At 43.9% G+C, this 10,934-nt stretch overlaps 2 protein-coding genes across 2 annotated transcripts; both read right to left on the bottom strand.

Annotated features, from left to right (window-relative positions):
- Nucleotides 1-343: 343 nt before the first annotated feature.
- LOC122748324 (zinc finger protein 90-like) lies at nt 344-10,313 on the bottom strand. The gene is made up of 5 exons (XM_043993984.1): nt 10,220-10,313; nt 6,895-6,953; nt 4,675-4,801; nt 3,297-3,392; nt 344-2,666 (listed from the first exon to the last, which is right to left on the bottom strand). Exons 1-5 carry the CDS (start codon nt 10,311-10,313, stop codon nt 2,632-2,634), a joined length of 411 nt encoding a protein of 136 aa, XP_043849919.1. The 3' UTR covers nt 344-2,631.
- Nucleotides 1,511-2,532, bottom strand: LOC122748325 (gastrula zinc finger protein XlCGF7.1-like). The gene is made up of 2 exons (XM_043993985.1): nt 2,528-2,532; nt 1,511-2,213 (listed from the first exon to the last, which is right to left on the bottom strand). Exons 1-2 carry the CDS (start codon nt 2,530-2,532, stop codon nt 1,511-1,513), a joined length of 708 nt encoding a protein of 235 aa, XP_043849920.1.
- Nucleotides 10,314-10,934: the final 621 nt, after the last annotated feature.

Below are 10,934 nucleotides of genomic sequence, written 5' to 3'. Positions count from 1 at the left end.
GTGTTAAGTGTCTGAGGCCGGATTTGAACTCAGGTACTCCTGACTCTCAGGGCCGGTGCCTCTATCCACTGCGCCATCTAGCTGCCCCTTTGTAACCTCTTTTGATAGAGGCAGGGTCATTATGCATTAATCAAAGCTAATGGGTTAGCATCATTCAGTTCCATTAATCAACACGGCTTGAGTGTGGTGCAAATTACATGTACTCTACAGATGACATATCGGGGAAGTATGCAAAGGACATCCCGAAGGGCAGAGGCAAGTGTCTAGGTGTGTTTTAATGCATCAGCTCAATTTAGCTAGACAAAAAGAATCAATCTCCATTTCTTTTGCAGACCTGGGGCTGTCCCTGGTACAATATTAAAACTTCCTCAAAGATTGAACTTTTTTGAGGAGAGCAACTAAAACTGGGTCTCTGAGTCCACAAGAAATTAATTATTAATTATGTTCTCACAGTATGACAGTCCACCTAGAAAAAAAAGAGCAAAGGAATAAGATGGCCCCTCCTGTTGAAGGCTTTCCCAGAATCATTTTGTAGGGATTCTCTCATTGTAAGTTTTTATGATGCTTCACAAAGACTGAGGCCATGAGTAAGAGAAGGCTTTCCCCTGATTAATTACAATTACAGGGTTTCCACTGCTGTTTCCTAAGGATTGGGCTGTTGGTGAAGGATTTCCCACATTCATTACATTTATATGCCCATCTGCAATGTGAGCTTTGGAGTATGATATTGCACGGACCTGAAGGTTTTTTACTGTGTTTCATTACACTTAAATGGTTTTGCTACAGGATGAATCCCCTCATGTGGAGCAAAGTGCATCCTTTGACTGAAAGCTTTCCTACATTCAGGACACAAAAAGAATTCACTAGTGTATGAATTTCTGATGTTAATCTCTCTTATCTGGTTGAAGGTTTTCCATATTTAGTACAGTGGAAGGGCTTCTCTCCAGTATGAATTCTCTTATGTACAGTAAGATACCTACTTTGGCGGAATGTTTTCCCCACAATCACTACATTCAAATGGCTTCTCTCCAGTATGATTTCTCTGGTGTACAGTAAGAGAACTACTTTGGCGGAATGTTTTTCCACAATCACCACACTTAAAAGGCTTCTCTACCAGTATGAATTCTCTGATGTATAGTAAGAGACCTACTATGGCGATATGTTTTCCCACAATCACTACATTTAAAAGGTTTCTCATCAGTATGAATTTTCTGATGTACAACAAGGTATCCCTTGTAGGCAAAGGCTTTCCCACATTGAGTACATTTAAAACATTTCTCTGCAGTATGAATTTTCTGATGTACAACAAGGTATCCCTTGTAGGCAAAGGCTTTCCCCACATTGAGTACATTCAAAAGGCTTCTCTCCACTATGACTTCTCTGATGGTTATTAAATGCTCCCTTGTAGGTAAAGGCTTTCCCACAGTCAGTACATTTGTATGGCTTTTCTGCAGTATGAATCTTTCTATGCATAATAAGGGATGGCCTCAGACTGAAACATTTCCCACATTCAGACATGTAAAAATCTTTCTCTCCCACTATGAATTCTCTGATGGCCAGTAAGATAGCTTTTCCGGCTAAAACTTTTCCCACATTCATTACATCTGAAAGGTTTCTCTGCAGTATGAACAATTTGATGTTCAATAAACTGTGCCTTTTGGAGAAAAGCTTTCCCACATTCAGTACATTTGTATGGTTTTTCTCCAGCATGCCTTTTCTGATGGACACGAAATGATGACCTGTGGGTAAAAGTTTTCCCGCATTCAGTACATTTAAAAGGCTTCTCTCCAGTATGGATTCTCTGATGGTCAGTAAGTGTTGCCCGGTGGGCAAAGACTTTCCCACAGACAGTACATTTATATGGTTTTTGTCCAGCATGAATTCTTTGATGCACAAATAATGACGTCCTGTGGGGTGAACGTTTTCCACAGTCAGTACAATTATAAGGCTTCTCTCCAGTATGAATTCTCAGATGTTCACTAAGTGCGTACCTCTGCTTGAAGGTTTTCCCACATTCATTACATCTGTAGGGTTTCTCTATTGTCTGGGAATGAGTTTTCTGATGTTCATAACCAGGGGGCTTCAGCTTAAATGCCTTGCAACATTCATTACATGTGTAAGGTTTCTCTCTGGTATGGATTCTGAGGACTGAGTTGTCAGTGAAGGATTTCCCACATTCACAACATTCATATAGTCTCTGTCCAGTAGGTATTCTATGAAACTGAATAAGATCTGAGTGATAAGTGAAAGGCTTCCTGTATTTATTATACTTACAAATAGAAGAGAGAATTCTACTATTTTTATATAGGTCTGAAAATTCATTGAAACTCTTATCAAGTGTATCATATTTCTGGAGAATTTTTCCTGTTGGAAGTCTCTGTGGTGGAAGAATGAGTGACACTAGACTAAACCACCTCCCAAATGTATTACATTTATGAACCTTTAACTGATCATTAGTTTTTCTTTGAATCCTTGTTACTTCCTTAGATTGTCTATTACAGTTGCCTTTCTGCTTCTCTATCTTGACCTCATATTCCCATGCTCCTGCCAGTTTTGAAGCAAAGGGAACATTCTTGGTGACTATCTCCTTAGATGGCTCTCCCAGAAAAACCACCTGATTTGGAGGCCACTCTAAGTTTTGACACTTTGTCTCAGAGCAATGGAATCTGGGGAAAAAAAGATATCAAAATTCACTGTTCTGTATAGTAATAAAGGAAACTGCTTCTATTACTTCCTAATTCTAACTCTTCATGAGCAACAATGATGATCAAAGAATAAACACTGTTAAGAGGGACCTAAACAGACATGTGAGGAGATAAGATAAGATTCTGCAACTCATATCATTTACAGATGCAAAGAAAAACTGATGGTAATTGTGGGGGAAAATGCTTAAATGTTGAAAAAGAGAAACAAGCAGATTCTGAAAAGTCCAAACTATTAAGGCCTGATGTCAATCTTGGCTAAAATCCCGGAATCTATTACTAAATATTTTGGGACATCCAAGGAAAGGAAAAATGGTTGGGTCCTAAGACACAATAAGGGATTCTAAGGCTCCCACAATATGTCCCATGCTACCAGTTTTGCTTATATAAAACTTTTAGGGAATAAGCTCTCTTTTGATGACATTTTACAAAGAGAAAGGCAAATGAAGGACATGACTTGTGTTTAGTAACCTCAGACTTTTCTTATCAACCAACCCAGGGTGCTTTGAGAAGAGTTCTTTCCATTTCAAAGGTGTTCAACTGAGTAGCTCCATTCCTGTTTGGAATGAATCTCATCAACCTTCACTTACGCACCTGGACAAACCACTTGAGGGACTTCTGTCTCTGATATCCAGGGTTCTTCCCCTTGCTCCAGCTGGGATATCACATGGGGTTTAAAAACTGACAATCCTGATCATGAGAAAAGACACAGAAATCATTAGGAACACAGACCCAGTAAAGAATTCTGACCATCACTGATTCTCAGATTGGAAAGGACCCCAGAGACCATCTAATCTACAGCATACTCAATCCCATCTACAATACATGCATTGAAAAGGGATATCCTTTAAATCAGTTAGTACTCATTACTGGGATTTCTGGGATTACTGGGATTAAGCTCCCTTCTTTAGGAAAAGCTAGCCCTAACAGCTAAGCCAAACTAGCATAGATATCACTTCTTGGGGCAGCTAGGTGGCAGTGGATAGAGCACCGGCCCTGGAGTCAGGAGGACCTGAGTTAAAATCTGACCTCAGACACTTAACACTTACTAGCTGTGTGACCCTGGGCAAGTCACTTAACCCCAATTGCCTCACTAAAAATAAAAATAAAGATAATAATGATAATGATAATAATAATAATAATAATAATAATAATAATAATAATAATAATAATAATAGATAGATAGATAGATATCACTTCTTTCAATTCAGTCCTCATCCTTGTTTCTTCCACGGAGAGAGAGAGTGTTTGGCAGGATGATTCACAGAGGTGATTTGACTCAGAAGGAAAATTAGTTCATTTGAAAAACTTTTTTGCCAAGATTATGGGAACCTATCTTTCTCTTCCTTCCTTCCTTCTTTCCTTCCTTCCTTCCTTCCTTCCTTCCTTCCTTCCTTCCTTCCTTCCTTCCTTCCTTCCTTCCTTCCTCCCTCCCTCCCTTCCCTCCCTCTCTCTCTCTCTCTCTCTCTCTCTCTCTCTCTCTCTCTCTTTCTTTCTTTCTTTCTTTCTTTCTTTCTTTCTTTCTTTCTCTCTTTCTTTCTTTCTTTCTCTGGGGCAATGAGGGTTAAGTGACTTGCCCATGGTCACACAGCTAGTGTCAAGTGTCTGAGGCCAGATATGAACGGGAACCTTTCATGTCTTCAACTTGTCTGACTTGAGAGTTTAGGGTAGGATCTTTGATGTGGGGAAAAAAGGATGAGAATGTGTACTATCATGGACACACAAAGCTATTGTAAAAAGAAAAGCTTACCTCCTAAAAATAGGAAAGAGAAAGTCTTTATTTTTGCATGACTGAGCATCTCCCCATAAGATATCTCATGAATTGTGTAATGTTTATGTAAAATGTCATCAAAAGAGAGCTTATTCCCTAAAAGTTTTATGCATATTCCATAAACATAAATTCCCAAACACATGCTAATACACAGACACCACAACAGATAGCTTTTTAGTTACAGAGGAAAGCTGTCCTTACCCAAGGAAACCAGGTTCTTATAGTTCTCCAGCATCACATCCCTGTATAGGTCCCTCTGTGCTGGGTCCAGCTCCCTCCATTCTTCTTCAGTAAAGTCCACAGCCACATCCTTGAATGTTATTGATTCCTGAAACAGTAAAACAGATCATTGCTCCTTAAGGGCAGACACTGTTTCTTTGCCCTTGCTTGTATAGCTTTCTCGTTGTTGTTTTCCAGTCCTGGCTCTTCCTGACCCCATTTGGTATTTTCTTGAAAAAAGATACTGGAGTGATTTGCCCATGTCCTTTACCAGCTCATTTTATAGATGAAGAAACTGAGGCAAAAGGAGGAATTGACTTGCTAAGGGTCACACAGCCACTAAGTGTCTGAGGGCACATTTGAACTCAGAAAGATGAGTGCAGGAGCTCCACTCACTGAGGCTTCACTTCTTGGTAAATTTCCATGCCCTGCCCTCCTTCAAAGAAGCTTTTCTTTCTGCAGCTGTGACCTTGTGCCCAGAGAAAGAGTCCTTTAAAAACATCAAAACAGACACGTGAGGCATCAGTGTATGAACACATGGGTATATACCTACCTAGTCAGTTTTCCCAAGAAGCTGCCCTAGTTGTAAGCATAGTATTATTGCTGCAGGAGTCCTTCAAACCCGCTTTCTCAAAGACCCCATCTCTTGTTGCTTTCCCCTTGTCCTCACCAAAAATTGATTTACTTGAAGGAAACTTCTTACAACAAGGGGGAAAATCTTGCTTTCAAGAAACATTGAGGGGCACTGGATTGCAAGGAGGAGTCATATTCTTTCCTACACACGCATGGCCCAGTGATTTCTGATTTCACGTGCCCCTCAATAAATCTTATTTGAGATATTTATGATATGTGACAGGGCTAGCTTTCATTTTTTCACGTGCCCAACAAAGTACCAGAAAATCAACCTATTTCCAAAAGTGTTTACTTCTTCTTTTTTTTTTTGTGTGAGGGGCAATGGGGGTTAAGTGACTTTCCCAGGATCACACAGCTAGTTAAACGTCAAATGTCTGAGGCTGGATTTGAACTCAGGTCCTCCTGAATCCAGGGCCGGTGCTTTATCCACTACATCACCTAGCTGCCCCCTATAGTATTTACTTCTAAATGGTGGAGAAAGAGAGAGAAAAACTGGAACTCAAAACTATAAATTAAAATGTTTATTATTTTTAAAAAAATAATTACATGGTGGGGAAAGTGGAGAGAAGATCCCAATTATTTCTATTTAGTTTATTGACTCCAACACTTCCCTGCATCAACCCTAAATTTTTTAAAAGTACATTTTGCTTTCTAGGTTGACTTTTATACCTTTTTTCTATTAAATGTGTCCATAAATATTTTTGTACTCATTTACAAAGAATAATATGGTAGCTGGAATAACAACCCAATATTTAATGAATGATCTTTTTCTAAGATGTCTTAAAATTTTTAAGAGCTTTATTAAGTGCTGTACAGATTAGCTCAAGTTGCTTTAAAAAAGCAATTAAGGATGAACCAAGGCAAAAAAGAAATGAAATATTATGTAATAATAATAAGGACCAGGGGAGAGGAAGAGAGAGAGGAGGAGGAAAGAAGGGAGAACAGAGGAAGATTTTTTTGGGGGGGGGGAATGAGGGGTTAAGTGACTTGCCCAGGGTCACACAGCTAGTAAGTGTCAAGTGCCTGAAGCCAGATTTGAACTCAGGTACTCCTGAATCAGGGCCAGTGCTCTATCCACTGTGCCACCCCTCACCCCTAAGATTTTTTTTTTTTTAAGAGAGGCAATTGGGGTTAAGTGACTTGCCTAGGGTCACACAGCTAGTAAGTGTTACGTGTCTGAGGCCGGATTTGAACTCAGGTACTCCTGACTCCAGGGCCGGTGCTCTATCCATTGCGCCATCTAGTTGCCCAAGATTTTTTAAAGAGAGAATTGGGGTCTACTCCAGCTCTTCCCCTTCTGAGACCAGCAAGACATTTGATCTCTTGGGCTCCAGTTTCTTCTTGCACCAAAGAGGGGGTTTGGGCTGGGTGATCTACTGTCCACTCCATTCTCACCATCTACCAACCTGACATCTTCTGTCACAAAAGGCCCTTCTTCTGGGTAAGAAAAACTGGGGCTCTGGTACCTCATTAGGACATGGTTGGGCAGAGACCAAAGGAAGGGAAGGTGACCCACCTGCTCAAAGAAATGAACTAGTATTTGGGAGAGAGAAAAAAAATCCAACTCACCTGGTCTCTGTCTGACAGGAGATCAGAGGTCATTCCTTCCTCCTGCTCTGGGCTCCTTTCTGAAAAAGGGAAGAGTCTTGAGAAGGGAGAGCTGAGGGCAGAAAAGGTTCCCTGAGGGAGACCAATGCTGATGTGTTGCTTGTAGACTCAGCAGAATAGAAATCCCAGACAACCAAGAGGGGTAACACCAGGATGCCTACACAAAGAGAGGCCAAAGGGCTCCCAGAGGGATCAAGGCCCTTCTGGGAAAGATGAAAGAGATGGCCCCTAGGGCCCAAAACCCTGTCCCCATCTCCTGTGGTCACAGGAGGCCCAAGGGGTAGTACTGAGACCTGAACTGGAGCCAAAGGGAAGGGGATTCACAGATGTGTCCCTATGTGTTACATGATGTGACCCTCTGATCTAAGGAGTAATAGTCATATCACATGAACATACTTCTAATGAGCATTTCCACACAGACTTAAAGTTTAGAAAGCCCTTAACAATGTGATTTTGTTTCTACCTGACAACACCTGAGAGGGAGATGCATTTATCCATGCCCATATTACAGATGAGGAAACAGACAATCAGAGGGGAAGTGATATTCTCAGGGTACAACGCTAGAAAAGGACTGAAGTCCAAAATGCATTCAGGTCATGTTTACTTCAAGCCAGAGCTCTAGTCACTGTGTAAGTTAGCATCCTCATTAATTAATAATCATCTGACTGTGAGAACACAAGCTTCTCACAAACAACAGTATTGGGGCAGAGGTGGCACACTGGCCCTGGAGTCAGGAGGGCTTTCATTCAAATGAGGCCTCAGAAGGCAGCTAGGTGGCACAGTGGATAAAGCACTGGCCCTGGGATTCAGGAGGACCTGAGTTCAAATCTGGCTGAAGACACTTGACATTTACTAGCTGTGTGATCATAGGCAAGTTACTTAACCCTCACTGCCCCACAAAAAAGCAAAATCAAACATACAAAACAAATGAGGCCTCAGACACTTACTAGATGTGTGAGCCTGGGCAAGTCACTTACCCCTGTTTGCCTTATTCTCCTCATCTGTAATATGAGCTGAGAAGAAAATGGCGATTCATTCCAGTATCTTTGCCAAGAAAATCCTAAATGGGGTCACAAAGGGTCTGACAAGACTGAAAAATAACTGACCAAGTCACTCTGAGGCAGAGGGGACCTTTCTCTAGTCCAAAGCTTCTTAAATTATGGGTCCTGTAATTGAATGTGGGAGTAACAGAAAGTCTGGCAACACTAAAAGGTTATGTTTACCTATTTTATATACCCGGGGTAGCAGAAAAATTTCTCAGGCAAAATGGGGTCATGAGCAGAAAAAGTTGAAGAAGCCCTTCTCTAGTCCTAGGGTTCTTAATCTAGGGTTCAGGGACTGCCCCAACTCTAAATGAAATTTCTTATTTCTTCCAATTATGCATTTCTGAATAATATTCAGAGAAAGGATACAAAAGCTTCACCCGGCTATGAAAGGTCACAAAAAAAAAAGGAGAGGGGGATGATATAGGTCCAAAAGATGGGAAGGGAAGGGGGGCCTCACACAGTGTGAGAAGCATGTCCCCTGGAGCTGCCCTCCACAATCACTTCTGTGTGACAAGGACCCCTTTGATGACTGCAGTGGAAATTCTTCTTAGAATCCTATTTTAAATGCATAAAACAGAACACCTAGAATTACAATGGAAACCATTTTATTGAAATATTGTCATCAAAAAATTTTACGGGGCAGCTAGGTGGCACAGTGGATAGAGCACCAGCCCTGGATTCAGGAGGACCTGAGTTCACAATCCCGGCCTCAGACACTAACACTTACTAGCTGTGTGACCCTGGGTAAGTCACTTAACCCCAATTGCCTCACTTAAAAAAAAAAATGTACACCCAATTTCACTGAGTAGATGAACTTTTAGGATTTAACTAGTGTTTCCTACAAGCCATTAATCAACAAGTGTACCTACTCATAGCTTGCTACTTATATCTTGGCTTCATATGATAATATATCCTACCTGCGCACTTAGCTTCACATAATCAGAAAGTTCATATTTCCCTGTATGTGCCATTGTAATTGTATATTTTATGTCATATGTGCCCTTGATACAGGCTGTTGTTTGTCCTATGTTCTCTTTCTTCTTTTTTTTTTTTTTGCAGGGCAATTGGAGTTAAGGGACTTGCCCTGGGTCACACAGCTAGTAAGTGTTAAGTGTCTGAGGCCGGATTTGAACTCAGGTCTTCCTGAATCCAGGGCAGTGCTCTATCCACTGCGCCACCTAGCTGCCCCTGTTCTTCATTCTCAAAGAGGACCAAGACATCTAGGTGATGTTGTGACTTGCAGTGAACTAGATTTAAGGGAAGGAGGGCTGTGCAAAGTCAGCAACCTCACTCTCTCCTCCAGAGCCATCAGGGTCTAGGGCAAGATACATATCAGAATTGACTGGAAGTGGCCCCGTATGTTTAGGCAATCAACAGGGTCACACAGCTTGTAAGTGTCTGAGGAGAGATTGGAACTCTGGTCCTCCAACTTGAGGGCCCGTGTTCTATTCACTGTACCACCTACTGCCCTTATGTACTCCTAGGTCTGTATAACAATAGTTAACCCTCGTTGAGCCCTGAAAGTTTTGGGGAGGAAAGGGTTGTACAGATTTCCTTGGGGCCTCACACACCTCCTATTATTCGTCCCATTGGAAAAGATGAGGACGCGGAAGCAGACGCCGGTTAAGTGACTTGATCAGGGTCACCCGGTTGAGAAAGCCAAGGGCTCCCTCACTCCAGGACGCCCTGGATCGTCCCCCCAGGTCCTCCTGCACATATCTACGTAGACTGTTAGATGTTTACGGACACTCGTACGGAGATCCAGGCCAGTGACAGTGGCCATTGGCCCCTCCGGCCAGGACTGACCCAGGGGGAATGAAGCGATGCGATGACACCCAGGGAAGACGCCCTGCAAACCTTCACGCGCTGCCGGAGGGGGGGCTGCTGTTCTTCCCCAGAAAAGGAGGGGCCCCGGATCTCATCCGAACCCCACGACTTTACACCCGGGTCAGGCCAGGGGCACAGGCTGCTCCCCGAGACCCGCGATGCAAACTTCGGACCACACTCGGGACGGGGCCACGGGAGACCCACAGTGCTCCGAGTCACAGAGCATGCGCACACGCGCTCCTGCCAGCTTCTCACCACTCCACACGCATTCTCCGCCCCACGAGGTTACACTCACCCAGTCAGCGACACCCCCACGGGGAGGACGCACACTCGCAGAGCACGCACCCCACGAAGAGGAGCTCGCAGCGAAGCCCGGACACCCGCGGACGCCCGCAAAAAACCCCAACACCAACCTCCGCCTGTCATCTGAGCAGCAGAGCTGAGCCACGAACCTAGGCAGGAACAGGATAGAACTTCCGGCTTCCATTTGAAATGCGCAATGCGCATGCCGAGCTCCGAAAACTTCCCTGGAGCCCATTGGCACCTGGCCAGGGGTGTGTGGGGGCGGAGGTTGTAAGGGGGGGGGGGGGGTTGTCAGACAAGAAGACGCAGGCGCGATCTGAGATCCCGATGCCTTCTGGGAAATGGAGTCTTTTCTGCCGCTGCGCCCCCGCCAAGGCGCGGGAGGCACTGAGTTCCCAAGGACGTTATCGCCCAGAGGGTTTAGCGGTGCCCTCTGGAGTCTGAATCTTAGCGGAGGAGGGGGAGAGGGGTTTGGAGTGGAGGGTGAAACAGTCCCTGGAGGGTCGCAGGTGTAGGCTGCTAATGAGAATGAATTTGACTGGCAGCCAGAAACAGGTGGAAGGCGACGACACAGGGAAGAGAGACGCGGGGCGCTTTGCACAGGGGCTAACCCCCGACCCCAGGCTCTCCACGGACTGGGCTCCTCGGCCCACACCCTGGTGCCCCGGGACCCACAGCTGGGAGGCACGTGTAGACAGTCACCAACGTTCTTTCCAAAACCCTCCAGCGTCAGGAGACACCTTGCGGTCCATTCCCCACGGTCCCCCAGCCTTGTCCTTCCCTCTAGCATCCTCCCTAGGCGGGTACCCAGAAGTGCACCAGCGG

Source organism: Dromiciops gliroides, chromosome 3 (assembly GCF_019393635.1).
Source record: "Dromiciops gliroides isolate mDroGli1 chromosome 3, mDroGli1.pri, whole genome shotgun sequence".
Lineage (NCBI taxonomy): Eukaryota > Metazoa > Chordata > Mammalia > Microbiotheria > Microbiotheriidae > Dromiciops > Dromiciops gliroides.
Note: the sequence above shows the minus strand (reverse complement) of the source record. Positions and strands in the feature narration are given on the sequence as shown.

Coding starts and splice junctions, on each gene's coding strand:
- LOC122748324 (XM_043993984.1), bottom strand. CDS start 10,313: ATGCGCATTGCGCATTTCAAATGGAAGCCGGAAGTTCTATCCTGTTCC. Junction 6,954..10,219: donor TGCTCAGATGACAGGCGGAG/GTTGGTGTTGGG, acceptor TCCCTTTTTCAG/AAAGGAGCCCAGAGCAGGAG. Junction 2,667..3,296: donor CCCTCAAGTGGTTTGTCCAG/GTGCGTAAGTGA, acceptor TTTTTTCCCCAG/ATTCCATTGCTCTGAGACAA.